The 22592-nt window shown below is 32.2% G+C and overlaps 2 protein-coding genes across 2 annotated transcripts; both read left to right on the forward strand.

Annotated features, from left to right (window-relative positions):
- Positions 1 to 4009: 4009 nt before the first annotated feature.
- LOC128178932 (uncharacterized) lies at positions 4010 to 8561 on the forward strand. Its single transcript, XM_052846367.1, has 2 exons — positions 4010 to 4350; positions 6792 to 8561. The coding sequence occupies exons 1-2, from the start codon at positions 4164 to 4166 to the stop codon at positions 8039 to 8041; spliced, it is 1437 nt and encodes a 478-aa protein (XP_052702327.1). The 5' UTR covers positions 4010 to 4163; the 3' UTR covers positions 8042 to 8561.
- Positions 8562 to 9536: 975 nt separating this feature from the next.
- LOC128177368 (uncharacterized) lies at positions 9537 to 20316 on the forward strand. The gene is made up of 5 exons (XM_052844060.1): positions 9537 to 9858; positions 13983 to 15409; positions 15829 to 16015; positions 16153 to 16301; positions 16777 to 20316. Exons 1-5 carry the CDS (start codon positions 9669 to 9671, stop codon positions 20140 to 20142), a joined length of 5319 nt encoding a protein of 1772 aa, XP_052700020.1. The 5' UTR covers positions 9537 to 9668; the 3' UTR covers positions 20143 to 20316.
- Positions 20317 to 22592: the final 2276 nt, after the last annotated feature.

A 22592-nucleotide genomic window follows, 5' to 3' on the forward strand; every position in this document is an offset into this window, starting at 1 on the left:
TTAGTTTGTAAAGAATCCAATCCCCAAAATTTGCATTTTTTCACCCAAAAATTGGATTTAAAAATTGCTCAAAACTCTTCATGTGACAATGCATATATATGTCTATTAAAAAACGAAATGGATAATAAAACTATATAACTATACTTTTAACCAATTACTAGACTTGACTTTGACCCTTGCGTGCATGGGTTGACATTGCATATGATATCGGACATTTATGAAATAGATACATCGACACACAGGATTGTTGACATTTACATAACAAAGCTTTAAACCTACAAAAAAGCTGTTAATTTCACTACACTCTCTTTATACGAATCTATACTACTATATCAAAATAATAGACTCGAATTTTTTAGCTTTAATACCGATAAATCGGAAGAGTACAGTCGTTTGTTTTATATATTTTAAACATCATTGGTACTTGAAGATTACCAATTTGTTTTTATTTTTTCTCAATCAGGCTTCTTTAATTAATAATCAACGAAAATTCCTCAAAAAATTCCGGAAAACATCTGAATTTTTTGGATTTTATAACCTTGCGCATGCACATTACATTCACGCCAAATCACTACAGGCTCTTTATTTTATGTTTCAACAATATCATATTTGCATGGATAAATTTCAAAACGATAAAACAAATGTGTGTTAATTTTCATTGGAAATTTTTTGATGTTCATCAAAGAAAATACGGGAGATAACTTTAAGACAGTGCATTTACTAGAATTTGAATGTCAACAAGATGTGTAAAAAACGTTGTTGAAATTAATATGTTGGATTCTGCAATTATAGATTTAAACTTTTCGAGGAAAGGTATTTACAGCTTCAAAATGGTTTTTGTGAACACTTTGACTGTTATATTCAATGCAACTTAATTTTCTCCAAAATCGTTTTGGAGCGATTCAGCAATTTTCTGCTATAGTCTGTCCCAAGTTATTGCTTCCATCGCTTTTTGATGATTTGTAATAAAATTACACATACCTGTGAAAGAAATACAGTTGAAATCGTTAAAAGGGAATATATCCAAGATATCTTTATTGAACAATTATCCCTTTCCACTCAGAAAAATTCACAGGAACGAAAACAGATTCCTTACGGAGATTTATAATGAGGAATGTTTACATCTTTTCTCCATTCGGAATACACTCGGAATACATCGCGCAATTCTTTAACGTTATCATCCGGGCTTATTAATGGCTGTTGCAATGCAAAATCTCCGTAGACTTACAATTTCGGGATGTGTATTGAAACCTGAAGCGGTAGAGGGGGCGTTTCAAAACAGATAATCTGGACTTTTTTATATTAGTGGATGAACGTAGTTTGAGCACAAAGGTATTTACTATTATTGAAATATCAAGCAAAAAGTGGTGGAAACAAAAACTCGGGACAGAGTATACATTACGGGTATATGGGAGGCATTTCATCGTCGGAACCCACGGGTTATCTATCACTGCAGTGTAACGGATAGAAAACCCGTGGGTTCCGACGATGGAGGCATTTTGACTGTGATGAAGGCATTTCCCGAGACACAGTTAGAGTATTCCAACTCAACAGAGTGTAGTGAAATTAATAGCATTATTGTGGGCTTGAAGTTTCGTTATGCAAATGTCAACAATATACGGTGTTTCGATGTACATGTATATATTTTGTAAATGCCCGATGTCATATGCAATGTCAACCCGTGCACGCACTGGTAAAAGTCTAGTAGTATTATAATTATATATAATGATTAATAAGACAGTACTTTTCCAATTTCTCGGTATTAAATCCCAAAAATTCGAGTATTATTTTAATATGTAAGTATAGATTATTAGATTCAAATTTGCATAAGATTGACAATTGAAAGAACATTTCTTATCTAAGTGAACGTCTGCTGTCCAGGTAAACAAACAATTTTAAATGTATCACACGGCACTTGAATGCGGTTGTACGGTGTGTATGTACCAAACCACTTGAAACTTATCTAACCGAAGAGCTGGGTAAAACTACTACCCGCTAATGCGGTCTGCAGACATGAGTACGTTGTGTACGTAACTTCAGACAAAGATCAGTTATTTATCACGTGCATGTTTTTTTTATAAATTTATTCTTCAAAACCTGTTGTGCTATTTTATTTATTAAATAATCAAGCACACATTTCAGTCTTAGGTGGTACAGGACACCTGCAGTGATGTGGTAGCTAAACACAGTTTCGTATAAAATCCAGGTGGGTTTTCTCTGGGGAAAAGCATGATGGGTAGGGATTTTCTTGGTATTTTTATGCGGTATATATGAAAACTAATTTTTTTCATTCTCAGTTGCATAATATAGTGGATTATCTTTCAAATAAATGAGAAAAATATGTAGAAAAATTTTAAAAATTAATTTTGTGAGACTCTAAAATAAAGGGAGGTAACTCCAAAAACCTCCGGATTTTACACATGCAGAATCTCTTTGAATTTTTTAGCGGGTAACATAGCTCTTTTAAAAGCTAGCGAATGTACCCTGAAAATACTATGAAATGATGCCCAAGGACTTGTGTCTTGAAAATGTACAGAAATTAAAATGGCTGATTTGGTTGCATTCTGCTTTTAGGGGGAGCCTAAAATGCATGAGTGTTCTGTATTTAGAGGCATCATTTTGTCTATTTTCCGCATGATTTGAGTGCAAAAAAATTTATTTTTATAGGGGTCAGTTTTGCTTGCCCCTCGTCTGAAAACGCCCTTATAACGTTACATATAAAACTGTGTTTTGCACCCTGTACTCCCTATTGAAATAAACAATAAAGTATAAATATAATATTTTCCCCCAAAATAATGTTACCGAACAGTGAAGCGCAATTGGTTAGAGCGTTAACTTCTTGTTACAAGGTAGAGAATTCAAATCCTGCTGGAACTTTTTAGTTAAGTGTCCAAAAATTTAAAAACTTTTTGCCAAATATACATGTATTGTAAAATTCATGGTAAATTTTGGCGTCTTTTTATTTTACTGCGAAATACCGGTATGTGGAACATTTCTGTATAAGGAGGCGTTTTTGTTCAAATCTGGTAGCATACCATAGCATACCAGATCATTAAGCCCTTCATTTTAATTTCTCATAGCATTGCATTGAAATCTGATAGCATATCATTAAAATCGCATATCATAGCATAGCATAGAATTGTATAAGATATGCATGAAATGACTGTTGAATGACAAAAATACATTTTTAAAAAGTGTTTTACAAAGTCAATAATTCCTTACAATCGGATCAAACATTCTTTTCGATGCAAAAATAAAAACTTTTGTTTGTAAGATTTCCACATCACGTATACAGAACGGTATAAGAAAGATGGCTATATTTACACAAAATAGATCTCCGTGAGATCTAGCTGAGCTTTATTTTAAAGACATAAGAAAATAATTTAATTCAAATTTCAAAGCTTGAATCTTATCTTGATCAAATAATTATCGCGAAAGATATCACAATCAAAATCAATCGTATGGTGCAAAATGATAACATATGTCATTGAGTGCATATTTTTTATATATTAACTGATGTATATCCAGTAAAACATCAATGTAGAGATGTTATAGCTTAAAGGCGTCAGAAAAAGATACACCTAAAATTTAAAAGAATATGTATAATTACGATCCTCTCAAATTACACTTTAAGTGTTCAAAGGCCCTTAGCATTGGGCAACACCGTGTTAAAATTTGTCTCGTCATCAAAAGCAAAGTGTTTGATATGCCTAGATGAACAGGTTCAGTCATTATCTACTTAATGTTTCTGTCCATTAAAACAAATTGAGATTAAACGATCAACCTTTTTTTCTAAACTTTCTAAATCCCAATATATAATAATACTACACAGACTTTTAACACCAATTTGAATCTTATCACGCGCATGTGACTAACAAGGTCCCAACTGATAATGAAATCAAAGTCCATTTGCATGTTAAATAAATACCGCTTTATCTTCAAACGGAAATTATTTTATTTTCACAAAATTTAGGCATTTTTTAAATTTCTCTTTTCATTTTCTGTTTGATTTCTCGTTATAGATATCATATCTCAATACATGTATAAAATGCATCGATCGACCGTTATCTTACAGTGATCACTTGAAGCATATCTAACAAACACGTTGGGTTTGTGTTTATTTTTAATTGCTTTGCATACAAGCTAAATACATTTGGCTCATAATGGCTTCTGCTACTCGTTGGATTGATAATCCAGATACCAGGAGGAGAAAAAATAAGGAAACTGAACAGGAATGTTTTCATATTCGGTTCCATTACTTGAGATCAGAAGAGGTCGTAGAGAAATGTTTTATTGAAAAACTACCACCACACATCAGGTCGATTGATAAAAGCAAGAAAATTTGGAGAGGTTAGTATGCCTGACATTTATCTTTTTCATTTTTTTTTTAATTTTTAAAATTAAGAAGTTTTTTTTTAAAGTCCTGGTGACATTTAAAAGCTGAAAAAATATTCAATGTGCATCGAAGGGTTATTCTTATGATGATGTATATCGGTGAATAATAAAAATTAATTACATCAACTAAAGTTTACATGAAATTAAAAAAAAATATGAAATGTACATTAACTGAAATAAACGCGAAACTGATACGAAAATTGATCATTTTAACTCTGTACAGATTCCGGGTAAAAATGTTAGTGTGGAAGGAAAAGAGAGACGATCCAAATACACTAAATCAAAATGTTTTTAAGTTATTTGAGAACAACAATAATACCCAAATATGCACATTAGAGAGCTCTGCTATATGGGTATTGTCCACTAATGCATTTTCCATAGACGATAATGTTAACGTTGGGGTTCATAGCTCCGGCCCTAATTTTCGTTCAGCAACGAGGGACCTCTTGAATGAAAGCTCATCAATTTGTCTCTTTCCTGTTAAAATTTCGTGGTGTGAAGTCAGATTCGTTTTCCGGCAAAATGCGTCTCTATTGAAAAACTCTGAAAATGAAAGTAAAAATAGGGAATTTAACAGTTTTGGAAAGGGTCGACATCAAACATTTTCAATTCTTTTCTTCAAATGATAATTCAATTATGACACTTGCTTTTAAAATTGCAAATCCTTTTTTCTGACATCTGTCAAGTATTTTGATTTAAAATGAATGTTTATACACTCTACAAGTATAGGAACTATTTGCTTAAGGCACTACTTTGTTAAAGGGATATACCCATATATATAAGAATAATATTTTTTTAATTTTCCTTTGGGAAGTTTTTGGTAAGGAAATATTTATAGGATGTTATCTTTACGTTGTTAGGAAGGGAAATAATTTTTTTTAGATCGAAATGATACAATTAATCTTTAAATGCCTGATTTATCATATATTGAGAGAATGTTTCATTTAATCTTACAATAAAAATTTATTTAAAATGCTTTATGACGTTTACTCCTGCTTATACGCCGTAATCAAATTTCACGTGTGTTAATCAATATTGGACGTCACGGATTTCAAAATGCAAAGATAAGGGGAAATATACAACGAATGTAAATATATATTACTCTAATAAATAGTTTTTGTTATTTACTGAAGAAAAATAAAAAAATGTTGCTTATGCAAATGTAAACAAGTTCACACGTGTAACTAAATTATCGGCAACACAGCCATTTACGGATGTGCAGATGTGTATGGACATCTGTGGCTTCACAAAACCAAGTTAAAGCCCGTTTGACATTTTATTATTATTTTTTTTTTAAATCTAACAGAAAACGTGAGGAAAATACTTTTATTCAAGAAAAATCTACATTATAGTATCTGATATTAATATTAAATATAACTCAGGGTTGGAAAAAACGTCGAAGAATATGGTAAAATGGATAAATAAAAAAAGCAAGCATTTACTTTGAAAATGTTAGAAAAATTAATAAAATTACAAATGATTTTAGAAAACGTCATTAATCTTTATGAAACAAAAATAATTTGAATTTAAACTGTAAGCATGACTTCACTTCACAGTCATTATTGAACACCATCAAATGTTTTAAATCTTGCTATAATTTTTAATAGGACTACGTTAGTCCACAAAGTACTAATCAGATGAAACTGCAAATTTATTAATGGCAAAATGATCTAAGGATTCCGTTTACTCAGGGTTTGATATTACCAAAAACAAATTTCAAAGTTTAATATCTGAATTCAAAATTAAAATTGTTTTAAAAACAGTAAATAACAATGTTATCAAACAAATATCGATAGTGATATTCATATTTTGGTTATTTGAGGAATATATACTACGAGAAAGGTGGATTTTTATTGAAACAGAGGAAATTTGGGGGTTTTTTTTCAATTTCTTTTTTATCTTAAAGATCCTGTAGCAATTTAATTGCAAAAGTTAAGTTTCCAAGTGTTTTTTCGTATAATTTTTATTAATTTTTGATTGTATTGTCTTCTATATAATTTTATATCACTGGCTGGCACGAGAATGGAAACATCTAAAAAAAAAAAACACTGATAAAAAATAGTATTTCAGAAAATAAATCAATCTCAATCTTTTATTTTGTTATATCGTTGAACTAGTGACGAAAAGTTCAGTAGGTTACGCTATAATTTTTGCGCTACGCTTTTCGACATTACATTTATGATTGAGAAATGTATAAGAATATATTAAATCCTATTACATCAGTGTTATATCAGACTGATTTAAGACTAAATTAAAATAAAGATTGTTAAATGTTTTTGTTCCAACAACAAGACCAAATCAATTATATTCAAGCAATGAGATCAAAATCTTGGAAATTAGAGCTACCGGCAAAATCTGCTCTTTCGACCTCCTAAAATAATCTTTTTTGCTCTTAGGTTTAGACGGAGCCTACGGCGAATACCATGTTACATTTTACCAATCATTTCTGACAACAAGACCCGCATCTTTCGAAGACGACGTCCATAACACGTGGTCTTCGAACAAACCCTCGACAGAGGAGATGGCATGCATGGTTGTAACAGGAACAATTTGCGGAGAGTCCACAATTGAAAAAAATGCTTATTTTATTGTTTTTCAGAAAGGTTTCGAAAAAAGTATACTTACCTTTGAAAAATATCATGGAATTTTCAATGAAATACACAGTAAGCAAGAAAAATATGTACCGAAGCTGTTGCATGCTGGTACAGAAGACAACCTCTGCGAATTTGAGACGCGATTTGTTCAACAATGGAATTTTTTGAGAACAAGGTATAATTCGATTTTCCATGGATTTTTGTCATTTTGCATTTCCTTTGGAACATTTTATGTTATGAATATTAAGAGCGATTCAACGATGAATGTAGCGAAATTAAACAATCTTTTTAAAACAATTAAAGAAAGAAAGAAAAAAGCACTTCAGACGGCAACAAAGTATGGAAAGGAAAGAACACATGTTAGAGTTCCATACATATTTTCATTTCAACCGGCTGTCTTCTCTAGCACTACGAAGCTGCGCAAAATCATCGAACAGTTTGGATTTACTCGCGATTCCGATGAAATGAAGAGGACAACAATGGTTAAATTCAAATACCCAAACGTTGGAAAGCATAACTTTGATGAAAATGGCGAACTATTTCGGATAGAATTATCAGAGAATAAGTGGTTTATGGCAACAGTTTTACCTGCACAAAGTTCAGCTCAACTTACAAGAATCAAGTATGGATTGAAGTCTTTTAGAAATGTGAAAAGTGAAAATATCAGTAAAATTAACCTAAAATTGATTGAAACAGCCACAAATGAATACCAAATGGAACCGTCTTGCGATATTCATAGAGCAACAGAAAAAGTTTCAGAGTTGTACTCAGTAACTAATTGGTTTGGAGAAAAAAAAGTAAAGCTACACATCAAAACCACAACACAGTTAAAAGGGGATGCTAAAAAGCTAGTACCTTGCAGTTCTTCAAAGCTAGTGGTTTTAGTGTTGCCTGAAATTCCAAATAGAGATACATCCGAGGAAGAATTAAGGTCATATGCAAGACATATCTGGAAATGGGCAATAGAGTTTGCCGAGAAACTAAAATTGGCTTTAATCCCTGAAACAGATCTAGAGAGAGAGAACACGTTACCTCCTCCAAAAAATACATGAGGCATTCGTGACGCATATTTTTCAAAATAAAAAACTAGTGTTTGTATATAAATGTAGATAAATGCTGTAGTTTATGACTATTTAATATTCATATTGATACAAATCATGAATTCTTAATTGCTGCCAAACAAAAGTATGACTTTATTTAGATACCGGTATCGTCATCGTCGTTAACTTAAATGAAAATAAATGATTTGGATAAAATTTAAAATATATTGGTGTTTGATCATGATGAAACTCTATTTATTGTATGAAAAAAAGGAAAATATGTTAGCTTCATTAAAATGAACATGCTGACTTTTCTTTTAACAATGTAAAAATCATAATTTTTATCGGTTGTGATAAAATACCTTTAATGCTTGTTTCCTATGCATTCATCTGTATCCCGCTTTTCTGTAACAATTGCATTTGTATCTACTTTTTAGTTTTAGATATTATGGTTCAAACATACATTAATTATTATAAAGCTATCATGAGTAACTGTATTACTTTGTTGAAATAATTGATTAATAAATCACAATATTTTGGTTCAAGTGTAAAGAACACAAAGGAATGTGTTTAAAAGAAATTTTAAAAAATGATCTTTTGATGAAAATAGACCGTTAGTAATTATTGTCAGTTATTCTGAAGGTCAATAAAATTTACTATCAACAAATGAAAACAAAGCTCATACTGTCAACCATTTGTTGAATGGCTATAATTAAAGAAAGGCAGACAAATTGTTTAAATTATATATGTAAGAGATTGTTATACTTAAAGTGCGGATCCAGAATTTAGTCAGGTTCCGAAGCCGAACATTTGTATCTCTACAATGTACATAGATACGGTTGTGGGGGGGTCCAGAATAAATCAACTTCTTGGTCTCGATCAACACATGAACGCTTAATAATTAATTCACATTAGAGTTAAACATATACATGCAATTTTCTAAAGAGATCATTATGACCGTTTACGCTGAATTGTAACTGTTTCCAAGAGAACAGTGTACGGATTATTCGTCAGCAGTGATAATTATAGCATTTGTGATATGACGAGCAAAGTAATTTTTAAAAATTAAAAATTTTATTATTGGGCTTATAAACTGTGAGTGAATATTAATATGATTATTTATTAGTAGATGCACAAGATAGCTGAATCATTAATTCACTTCCAAGAAAAGGTATGAAGTAATGATTTATTGTCTTCCGGCGATTATCACTGAGCACAGATAAATCTAAGGCCAAACAGTTGCAACAGTTTTCATTGCATATGAATAAAATCCCATTTTGTTTATTTTGGTATTTCATACAATTTTTAAAGTTAAAACCAAAACATTACCCGCGTTAGCTATTAGTTGCTGCTATTTAAAGAATGATTTATAGATTTTTTTTTAGTTCAAACTCGACCCTGTTTACTATTATTGATTTGAACCGAGCGTTTTTAAAAAACCTCTTTTACTTTCTGTTTGAATTCTTGATAAGGATATAAAAATATACATATGACAATAAATCGACTTCTCTCAGTGGCTATACTCTAAAAACCACCTATACAGACATTTGTTTAAAAAAAAAATCTGGTTGTGTTGGCGTCATATCCGAGGAAAATGTACATCCCATTATTACTTTAGTCTTTTTTTAATTTTATCAAAATGGCCACCGCTGCGGGAGATGCAGATGAACAATGGGTTACGGACGAAGAGGGACAAAAGGAGGAAATTCAAAAGGAACGTTTTCATATTCGTTTTCAATACTTGAGATCGGAAGAGACTGTAGAAAAATGTTTTATTGATAAGCTACCACCACACATTAAACCCATCGACAGATGCAAGATTTGGAAAGGTTTGTATATACATTAGTTTATACACATGTAAAATACTGGCCATCTATTTTCTATTTATTTGCTTACAAATGAAGCTCAGTCAAGTATTGTTGTAGAAGTGGTAAAATATTTTTGGTGTTATGTTATATATATTCTTTAAAAGAATTTTATGAATAAACAAACATTTTTTTTTATAATTCTAAAATAGATTTGGCAATTCCAATATTTATTTTTAACAACTGGGTTACATATGCATTATATTAAGCAACAACTAAGTTTCGCAAATATACAAGTAATAATGAATTTAAACGCCAAAACGTTGAATGGTAAAATAAACCTCCAATGTAAGATTAGGTACACTATTTTATCCCGTTGAGTCTAGTTAGAAACAAAATATGTTTATGTAACATTGGTGATCTGGCTGGGACTATCAAGAACACAACACTTAATTAGTTCGAAACAAATTCTATCACTTAATCCTCTCATATCATTTAGTATCATAAACAACACTGAGAACATATGAACTTATTTACTGGCTATGAGGACAATGACAAATTTCATGTTCTCGTGGACAGCAACTTCTTCACGACGCAAAACGAGGGTTATAGTTACTGTTGAGTTGGAAAATAAACTATTTTTGTCTTCATAGCCAGTAAAATATGTATTTTATCATACAATGAACAAATTAGAGTTATCGGACGTTGAATTAAACGTAGCGACTCGCATTACACCATAAGGTGTTACGAAATTAAAAGCGAGGGAAATCGACACTGCCGGTGAATAATTTCGTTGGGTAGATAGCACGAAAACTATTTTACTGTTAGTAGATATAATATCATGTTTATTTTTTTTATTTGTTATAGCTTTACATAGAAAATACAGTATACACAAAGGTAAAAGAAAATATTACGACAAATAAAAAAACATGTTATAATTGTCATGCTTGTAATTTTAATTGTCATGCTTTTTTGCCCATGGTGAATAGTCATCGATTCTTTTCTTCGGCGGCATTCGATTCCTCTTGTGTTTCTGCATCGAAGAAAAATGCTATTTACTGACAACAGCATGTTAATTTCCACCCTCTACAGCATTATTAGGCTTTGCCTAAAAAATTGTTGTCTCGTGGTACAGTAAATATAAATTGCTATCGTCTTCATAGCCAATAGATAAACATACATATTTATTAATCCGAGTGGTTGCCAAACGCAAAGGAAGCGGACTGATATTAATAAATATATCTTAAAGTTGTTACTAGAATTCAGAATTGAGCAGACAATAACGATAGATCTAGAACGTGTATATTTAAACATAGAATCATTATTTTTTGAAAGATGTGGTCTCATAACTGCAATGGTGTGTGCATACAAATTAAAGCTGCTTGGTCCGATTTTTTTGTAATTACAGTATCAATATTTTTTCCATACAAATCATTTACCTTAGAAAGTTATGGACCTTCTCCTATTTACACCAGCAGAATCAGTCTCCTTTCAAAGTTAGAAATATTCAAAGTAAATAAAAATAATTTCTCTTTGGGCAAACGAAAAAACAAACCAAAATGCATCTCGGGAATGTTTAGAAAAGGAAACCGCTTGGTTTCGTCCCCCGAATGATTGGAGTAATTAAACCCGCATGCTATGCATCGATTGTAAAGAAAGCAGACTTTGGAAATATTAGCGAACAAAACGTACACATGTTTATTTGTAATTTGTCTGATCATTTCGACCTTTATTTAAAGCGATGTCAAAGTCGTAATACAACCATACCCGTCTCGTCGTCAGGGTTGAAATTTAATATGAGGCGAAATAACGCGGTACCTTTTAATGTCGTTTGTTTTGTTAGCAAATTTTGTATGTATTTTTCTTCATTGAAATTTGGCATAATTGATGGGTATAACTACTGCAATGTCTATTATTATACATATACTGAGCATAGCCATCGTTTAAAAGCGTGCATAAAATTTGATATAAAATCGGACCAAGCAGCTTTAAATAACGCGCGCTAGCGCGTTATTAAAATTTGTTTGCACACACCGTTGCAGTTATGAGACCACATCTTTCAAAAAAAAAAAATAATTCAAAGCTCATCTTTACGTTTTATAGCATTTATTTCCTTTTCGCAAATATGATTTTTTTTAAATCTCTGCCTTATTCAACGAGTAATGTGCAATTAACGGAAGAGCAATTCGTACAGCCGATCGAATTATTATGTCAAAAATAGTGCACAGCGTTTTAGATACTAATAATACAATTCTATTTTTTTTTCATTCTGTAATTAGATGAATTTACTTTTGGTATTCTAAGAAATTGAAGGAAGAATGAACGTATTAATTTGCACCAGATTCTCAGTGTTATGCGTAAATATCACTGAAATCAATCAATACAGTGTAATAGGGGGAATGAAAGTAAATATAAATATATCATTATGGCGATTTGGTTTTAGAGAGAAAACTAAGGATTAAATTAACAGCTTTCACGAAAAACATGGTTTTGTTTTATTTTGTCAATTCTAGATCTAAATCTGATAGAGTTGCGCAAAGTATTCATCAATATAGATCAAATTTTATAGCAGGTTTACTTTCTCAGGTTTAGTGGCAGAGATTCAGGGTGTTTGGTATATTTTTGTGAACAGATAAAAATGTTTTGCGTTCTCTCAAAGATATGAAAAAAATTCCACCAGTAGGGGTTCCCTCATTTTTACAAGAAGTGGTGTTTGATAAAAACGTCCCATTTTTGTGATTTGTTCATCTTTATTTTTCACCTTGAAAATGCTCAATAAGGTTCAGTATCCCTCTGATAAGAGAGATAACTTCTGTAGAAAATAAAATCACTTTGTTTCTGTTTACTCACAATTATTAAGACATGAGGCAACAAAGCGGCGATGCTAGGCTCCAATTTATTATGGAAGGCGACATTTATTTAAACTCACGTATAAAAAAACAAACTTTGACTGGAACGAACTGAACCCAAACTTTTGGCAGGGCGCAAAAAAGAATACAAAACTGCCACCCCAAAAATTACAAGAAATTAATTACATTGATCAAATTTTTATGAGGCAATATCTATGCCACCCCTCCCTACTACATTGATTATTTCCCTCAAATATGTGTAAACTGTATGAGCTAACACAATTGTATACATGAGTAATAGGTGTTTGATGTTTTTGGCCAGAAAATCTTTGGATGGAATTTTTTTTCATTTCTCTCTTCTCATTTCTCTCTTACCTGGTTCAAAGAGGTGAATGTATTATAATTGGGGGGAAATCACTAAGAAAATTGCAAGGATTTTTTTCCTTTGAGAGAGCAGAAATGGGAGCCAAAATTAAAAAATAAACAATATCACAAGTCATTTTATTCAAGACTAGATCGATATCCTTACTAATTCCATTTTTAGCATTTCTTACACGTATGGAACCAATTTACTTTTATCTTATCCAAATTTAAGAACAGAAAACCCTTTTTGAAAATTTAGATATTACGGCAATTCATCATTTATTGTAAGTAAATCCTTCAATATTTCACGATAAAGGAAGATAACTTTGGCTGATTGAAGCAATTTTTGTTATATACCTATACATCCGTTTTCTGATAGGAATGAACAGTGCATATAGCAATATCTTATTTTCATATACATTTCATATTTTTAATTTTATGCTGCGATAGTAAAACTTTGCTATTCTATTCTATATATTCATGATGTCTAATTTTCTTCATGTCACGATTAGAAATACTATCAATTTTTGAAATATCTAGCAGCGCTTCATCACTTTAACTTTGTTTCAGTGAATTTGAATCTTTTGATACTTATTTTGATGAAAATTAATATAATGAATTTAATAAAAAAAAAAAAATGGTAGAATTAATAGCAGATAGGGATTACACCTTAAGAAGGAATATCACATTAACATGCATCCTTACACTTAATTACCTAATTGTTTTTGATTAATTTATAGGGATATGTACCCCTTCCGCTCGGAAAATTTAAACTTATTAGATACATATACACTGTACATGTAATAAAAATACAGAAAATATGCCTACGACCCCTCCCCTCCTATCCTTCAATCCCAATCGCTGATATTCTTGTAAAATAAAGAATAAAAAATCTTGTAGGTAATATTACTGTAAATACATTTTTTACATTAATAGGTTTTGACGCAGCCTATGGCGACTACAATGTGACCTTTGAACAAAACTTCCAGACAACAAGACTCGCATGTATTGAAGAGGAAGTCCATAACACATGGTTTGCGAACAAACCACCGACAGAAGAGATGGCATGGCTAGAGATATTAAGAAAGAAACGTTCGTATTCCGAGTCTGCAAAGTCTAAACAAGAACTTTCCTTCAATCTGGATTTGGTAATTGGTGGAAGTATGACGTCACCTGTTATATTCGTTTGTCACTGGATACTAGCTGAAATACAAGAGGTTTTCGTTAAGTTTCAGTTTGATACGTCGAAATTAACAATTGAAAAATTTCGTGCTTTTGTGCTAGAGGTATCATTTGATGCACTTCACGAAACAGTGTTGGTTCAAAAAACGGATAAGAAAGTCATGATCTTGATAACATTAAAATCCGGTCCAAAAATTTACAATGCTGGAAAAAATTCGAAAAGATTAACTGCTAAAGACATTGGTTATCATGATATTGGACGTTTGAACTCATATTGCATCGACCTAGACGCAGAAATTGAAAGTCTGGAAGTAGAACAGCTATTATCACGTTTGATTTGCATTGGGTTTCGCGTTGCTTATATCAAATTGCAAATAAAACTCCTTGAACTCAAGGGCGACGTCTTACTGCCAGACAATTTCGAGTTAGAGTATGCTTGGCACTGTGTTATATCAATAGGTTTCAAAGTAACCGATCACCTTACATTTGAAGTTAAGAAATATATTGAATATTTGTTTCGAAAAGAGGCATCGTTAATGATCCAAGTACTCTATAGTCTGGCGATTGAGTTGATAGAGAAACCATTTTTTCACTTCAAAAACGAACTTGACGTAATGAAAAAGAGAACCCTTAAAAATTTTGATCATGACTTACCCCCTCACTACTCCATGGTGGCACGAATGGTTTTAACTCCCACTAGATCTCTATTTTTACCGAAAGAACCTATGTTTCAAAACAGAATAGTTCGCGAGTATGGCGAAGACTTTTTTATTAGAGTAGTTTTTCGTGATGAAGACTTCGAAAAAATAAGCACTGTTCAATCTGACGCAGTGGAAAATATTCTAGAGAGAATGAAAACTTTTTTTAAAGATGGATTTCAAATACAAACCCGACATTATGAATTCCTTGGATGCTCAAATAGTCAACTAAGAGAACACAGTTTTTGGTTTTTTCATCCCCATGATGATATTACATCGGAAAACATTCGCAACAGTTCAGGAGAACTTTCGACTGAGAGATGTGTAGCTTCATACGTTTCACGATTTGGTCTATGCTTTTCATCAACAAAGAAAACCGTGGACGTAGATAAGGGTTGTGTGCAATACACAGATGATGTACAGAACGACAAGTATTGTTTTACCGATGGCATCGGTCGCATATCAACAAAACTTGCAGAAAAGGTATTGCATATAAGATTTCATCAATACATAACCAATTTTGAGTCAAAATATTTGAATTTTGCAACCTAAATAAATTTCTTTATAAAAAAAAACTTTTCATTGTTAACGAATTCTGCAGGAAAATTGGGATGGATTTTCAGGCCACAAATTATATTACCTAAAGAATTTTACGCATATCAATCGGGTTGTTTTCTAAATACATGTATTTCTGAATGATTGATACAGATACACGTTCATTAACTAAATAAATTTCATTTTAAAAAGTGACAAAATGAAAATCCAAATCAACATTATTTATGATGCGACTTTTCTACATTCTCCATATAATTAATCAGTGAGATACTATTTAAATAGCAATCAAAATTTGTTTTGAATGATTAGAGTAGGTTTAGTTAAACAATTTAAAATTGTTTTCAAAGGTTTCAAATGAGCTGAATATCAGCCCTGTGCCATCAGCATTTCAAATACGTTTTGGTGGCTGTAAGGGGGTGGTAGCACAGGAGCCAACCCTCGGGGATGACGCTGATGTTCTTGTTATTAGAAAAAGCATGCACAAGTTCAAATCAGATTCAAACAATTTAGAAATCTTAGAAGAAACACGACCTGGTAATGTATGCAGATATTAATTTGTGTTGAAATGAATTTTTGTTAACTGACAATGTATCAAATTATTTTTTATCTCCGATTAAGATTATAATTAAATTTGATATCTCGAGATTAAACAAAACTTTTGTCCCGAACAGGCAGGCTTCATTTGAACAGACAAGTGATTACCTTGTTATCTGGACTGGGGATTCCAGACCATGTGTTTATACATCTTCAGGAAAAAATGCTGATTGATTTAGCAGAAATGCTTTTATACGATGAAATGGCATTGCCAGTTTTGTTAGAGGTTAGTCTTTGATAAAAACTTGACTAATGTATTTGCTGGAATTCCGAAACCCGGGTTATCAACTTCAGAGAGTGATGACGTTTAGCTTATTTAATATGTTTAAACACTTCATAACTCAGCTTTGTCTACTTATTTTAAAAAAGTGGATTAAAATTCATATTTTTAAGTAAAACTAAATAATGACTTTCTAGAATTTTTAGAGTTTGAATCAACTTCTTTATGGGAACGGGATAATAAAAATTCCTGGCAGATTAGATATATTATATATAGAATAAAGAAAGCGCTGAGATAAAAGTTCCATGTACCATGTTAAAACAATATAATTTTATTATCTTGTCTATAAGTCCTTACATTCTAGTTTCCTATGACTGACATGAAGATGGGTTTTTTTCTTCAAATATTAAGAACATCACGTCTTTCAAATTTTCACATGTTTTGTCGTTTAGGTACTTAAAACATTATCTTTAATTTGTAGTCTGCAGTCAATGTCGACTTTAATTTACTCGCAAACAAGGGGATTTCACTTGTCCAAGAGCCATTCTTTCGATCATTACTACTTGCAATTTATCATCACAGAATAACAAATCTTATGAAACGAACCAGGATACAGATTCCGTTAGACAAAGGACGAATTATGATGGGTACTACTGATGAGACGAAAACACTTAAGTCAGGGGACGTTTTTATCAGATATTCTCAGCAGACAACCAGGCCGGGTAAAAACGTTATTACATACGAAGGACCTGTTGTTGTGACTAAAAATCCGTGTTTTCACGAAGGCGATGTCCGAGTATTTATTGCTATAAATGTTCCTGAACTCAGCCACATGATAGATTGCATTGTTTTTCCTCAAAAGGGTACCCGTCCACACCCTGATGAAATGTCGGGATCGGATCTTGATGGAGATATGTACTTTGTGTGCTGGGATCAAAATCTTTGTAAATTTCAAAACCAAAAACCGATGAACTTTCCTAAAGCAGAAAAGAAACAACTCAGTAGAACAGTGAACTCCCACGACGTAATTGATTTCTTGGCAGATTATATACGATATGATAAACTTGGACTCATCGCAAACGCACACCTTGTTCACGCAGATAGCAACGAAAATGGTATTTTTTCAGATGAATGCCACAGACTTGCAGAAATGCATTCGGATGCTGTTGATTTTCCAAAAACAGGAAAAATTCCTAAAATTGATGATGATTTAAGACCGAAATCCTATCCCGACTTTATGATGAAACGCGATAAACAGATCTACCCGTCTACCAAAATTATTGGTAAACTATATAGACAGTGTCGTTCTTTATCTCGAATGCAAAAACAATCTGGACTCAAACAGCAATCAGATGTAGATAAACATTTGGTTTTGCCGGACATCAATGCAAAAACATTAGCCGATGCCAGAATTCAAAGGGATCAATATTCGAGTAAAATTGTAGAAGTTTTGGATATGTATGGCATCAGCAACGAATGCGAAGCGATTACTGGTCTCGTTCAAAGTGTGAAGTCAGTTAAAGGATGCTTGAAAGATGAAAAATTTCAGGTCGGACAAATTGTCAAAGACAAGATATGCTTGATACAAAAGAAAACACGAGAAATATTTTTCGATGAATTTGGAGGAGAATCAAATGTATCGAAAAAAGACGAACATGTACTACGGAAAGCGTCTGCCTGGTACAAAGTAACTTACATGAATGAGAAGGAAACGAACAGACATATTCGAAGTTTTCCGTGGATTGTAGCCGACATATTAGTACTCTTGAAAAGAAGCCATTGTAAGCCTCGACTAAACAGATATGAAACATTTCTGACAGAATATTACAGGTTGTCGCAAACAAATCGCGACGTTAGAGACAAAATTTTAAACATTATGTGTACGAATGTTAAAACATTGTTGCGGAGTATTCTAACTAAAGATGATGAACTAATCATAATAGGATTAGAGTTATGTGGGCTAATGAAAAGCCAAAATAATCTCAATATCGCAATACCCGGGTTAAAACTTAAAATGATTACCGAAGCATTGAAGAAACAAGGCATTAAGAAAGCAGACAAACCAATCCGTGATCCATGCCATTATGTTACTAATAATGAAAACGCATACGCGAGATTTGTTGTTGATGCAAGAATTATTAAGCTAAGTAAAGCTATGAAAACCCACTTGTCCGAAAAACTTATGAGTTATAAACCAGTTGTTCAGTTTTTATTGGATGTATTACAAGACGTCTTTCCAATTGATTCGGACAGCTTCATTTTTTCTGATCTCATCGCTATAATGATTTTATTTTTGACACGGATGAACAACCCTGACGATAGTGGATGTGCCAAATGCCTTTTTGGCGTTGTAAAAAATTACATTTTGGGTTTTAGATCTTGGAATTTAAGCGAATATGAAGTTTTAAAAGACGGGTTTGAAGCACTTGGGATGACAGATAATGTTATGTCGGAAATATCAGAAAAGTTTCTTTCTGTATTCCACAAGACTGTGCAAAATATCGACATTAATCCTTTTTTGGAAATTAGGAAATCCATCGACATCTCTCAATCTTCACAAAGCTTTGAAGACGATGATGAGTTATATGGGGCATTTCCTTTGTCTTTAAATGTTTGGAATGCGATCAAATATTCTGAAAAACATTTTGAAGCGCAACTAAGCAAAAAAACCGGTGCTGACGTAATTTTGAAAAAAACGCAAACAGGACCAAATAGAATTGATGCATATGGGTCTGAATCAGCGCTTAGTAAGGTTGAAGAAATCATTAGCAATATTTCAAAGACACCAGGAAATTTGAAATTGTACGCCGAAAAAGGTCATTGTATTGTAGAAAAAGCTTACTCCATTATTTTTCAGGGAGGTTCTGAAGATAGTATACTTTTTTTTGAAAATTATTATGGAATTCACCGTGAAACACACTCTCAAGTGGAAACATTTGTACCCAAATTAATGAATATCGAACAGGAAAACAATTATGGAGATTTTGAGACAAAGTATGTGAAACAATGGCACGTACTAAAAACTGAGTATAATGCGATTGTTCATGGAGATTTGTTTTTGAGCATTTCGTTTGGGATTTTGTATGTTATGAATATTAAACGTGATTCAAGGTTGAGTGTATTGGAATTAAACAACGAGTTTTCTACGCTTAATTTACGAAAGGAACAGGCAAAGAAGCAGACGAAAAGGCATAAAAAGAAGACGAAACAGGTTGTAGTCCCATACACATTTTCATTTCAGCCGATTGTCTTCTCTGACATTGGTAAAATTCGTAAGGTCCTTGAGTGTATTGGCTTTTCTAATGACAATGGCGACAGAAAAAGGAAGATTTCTTTGAGGTTTGGAGATCCGCTGTTTTGCATGCAAGAGTATGACGAAAACGGAAAGCTTCTCTTGGTTAATTTATCGGATATTAAATGGTTTATGGCAACCGTTGTACCTATTGTTTCCCAGAATACAAATATTAGATACAAATTGCAATCAAATAGAGATTTTGAAGGAAAATATATCAGCAAAAATAACAAAGTATGGTTAAAAACATTTGCAAATGGGTACCTAGTGCCACAATTTTGCAAAATTTATTATGCAAGAGAGAAGAATGTTGAGACGTACTCTTTGCCTAATTGGTTTGGAGGATATAAACTTAAGATAGAAGTTGCAACAGTAACAGATTTAAAGTACCGGGAAAAGACTGGGATGTTAGTGCGAAACGGTGCTTCAAGAATAGAGATTCTGGTTCTACCTGAAATTCCACTTATAAGTTCATCTGAAGAAGAAATAAAATCCTATGCACGGCACATCTGGCAATGGACATTAAAATTGGCAGCAGAAATGGAAAAAATATAATACGCTTAAAATACTAATGTTATAGAAAGTTTTATAGTTTAAGAATATAAAGAAATGTGACTAAAATTTGAACTTATAATTAGATTAAGTCCATATATTTTCTTTCATTTAATCAATATGAATAAATGTTTTATATTAACTTTAAAGAATAAAAAAATTATCAATCAAAAGAAATACGTACGTTAATGCAAAAATTGTTTTTAATGATCAATGGAATATTTTCTCTCTCTCTCTCTCTCTCTCTCTCTCTCTCTTCTGCACGTCCTCAATAAAAATGGTCAATGAAAGCGACAATATGAAAATAACAAAATAAGATGTAAATAGTAACTGAGGTTTTCATGTTTATGTTATTTGATTTTAATAAAGAAGTACTTTTGTGATAGTGTAATTGTAAAATGTATTAATTCCTGAATACAATTGATTTTCTGGTCATTTTACTGCATTAGTTATGTGAGGCCTAGAATTGTATGTACATTATTATTAAGATTTATGCGTCAAATGCAATGTCTGCATCATAAAGAATGATTTTTTTATGTTAAAATGTATGTAAGTCATATTCTCCCTTACTACGTTCGTCCGAATATAAAACAATAAAGTGCCAAATGAACTACATAGGTACGCTGCTCGCTAGGTTTTTTTTATTTACACAACACATTTTAAACAACCATATGTCATCCAAAAATCAACACTTTCCATATCATCTGCAGCCATTTTAACTTACATCGCTACTAGCGAGCGAGCTTAGAGTGCAACGCCAGCGCCTGGTCCTACTATTTATATTACCTGATCACGTGACCCGAAACCCTTTCGAGTACGTATGAAAACCCATCACGCACATAATTAAAATTTTATGTTTTTACACGGTCTTTTAATTATATATGTAATTATATATATATAGAGAGAGAGAGAGAGAGAGAGAGAGAGAGAAGCTAAATACCACTCCAGAAAAGGCACTGTCCGCCATACTTCTCTTTCATCACTGCTATTCCTTTATAAGCCATAGATCTTTTAAAGTATTTCGCTGTATAGGCATCACCTGTGTGGACGTACATCTTGCCTCGCCGTGTTACTCAGTCGCGATAAAATTATCAAAATTTACATAATTTTTTCAAGCCAGGAGAATACAAACATCAAATAATAAAGTCAATACATTATTTACAAACAGAATATGCACCTTAAATTAGAAAAATGCATAAACTCTAAAGACCATGCAGGGAATACTTCACGTCGACCACGAGTGTGCTATCGGGGATAATGAAAACGAAGGGTTTATATACTTGATGCCTGTATTTACGAGCGGTAATAATAAATGGCCCGTAACGAATCATATCAGGGCTATTGCTTATCTGTGTAAAAGTCAACGGAATACCTTAAAGAGACAATACGGCGCATCTTATCAAAAAACCGACTTGAAAAATTTTTCCGATCGGGTACGGTATTTTTGTACTACTCATGGATGTATAAACTTTCAGAAAATTACCATGTTCTCCGCGAAATAAATCTAATTATTTCATTAAAATTTATAATTACGTATATCCTATACATAGTTACATCGCAACGTGTTACGGGTTTCAGCCTTCTATTCTAATACGCATGCGTATTTACTTTAAAGAAAACACATGCAGGGCTCGCGAAGATTCTCCTGGACATGTTTATTGATAAAAATATGTTATTTCTACTTCTCCCAGGTAATAATTGTTTAAAGTTTTTAAAATAACCACAATTATTATTTTGTAAGCATGTATTTTGTGGGTTTTTCATAGGAGTTGCTACAACCTAAATTCATTTTTGTAAATGAGGCCCCTTGAGGGGTTATTTGACATATTTATGTGTGTTCATTACAAAATGAACCGAAATTGGTAAACCATAAATAAATTATCGAGAAAGTGATGATGGGTTCTGTTTAGATAGTCTCTTTAACCTCGTATACCATGATGACCGTAGTCGGACGAAGATCTTGTAGTTTTCAGCACGTGTCAGTTACTGTCAATCAAAATCCACGTGGTACAAATTAACGATATAAGATTATTCTGGTTTGTACGACCCTTAAATTTCCGAAAGCTCATAATTACGTTACTTAGGTATGTGAAAGGGATTTTTATGTCAACTATTACAACAACGTTATTTCTTATTTCTTAAAGATACAATGGGTAAATCTGAAGTTATTCACACATGTGTTTTCAGCTGTACTGTCTCTTTAAACAAGATGATATAATTCTGCTCGGTTTCAATTTTGGAACCTGATACTAATAAGATAATAAATAATAATAATAATAATTAGAAGAATCAAAGCTGTACACGCGATTGAAACACAAATTGTTCGCTACAAAACAAAATTAAATATATATTGAGAATAATAACAGGTATGAAATAACATTTTCCAAATAATTATTTCAAAATAAATCAATTCTAAACACAAATAAGAGGCCCATGGGCCACATCGCTCACCT

The sequence above is a fragment of the Crassostrea angulata genome, chromosome 3 (assembly GCF_025612915.1).
Source record: "Crassostrea angulata isolate pt1a10 chromosome 3, ASM2561291v2, whole genome shotgun sequence".
NCBI classification, from domain to species: Eukaryota; Metazoa; Mollusca; class Bivalvia; order Ostreida; family Ostreidae; genus Magallana; species Magallana angulata.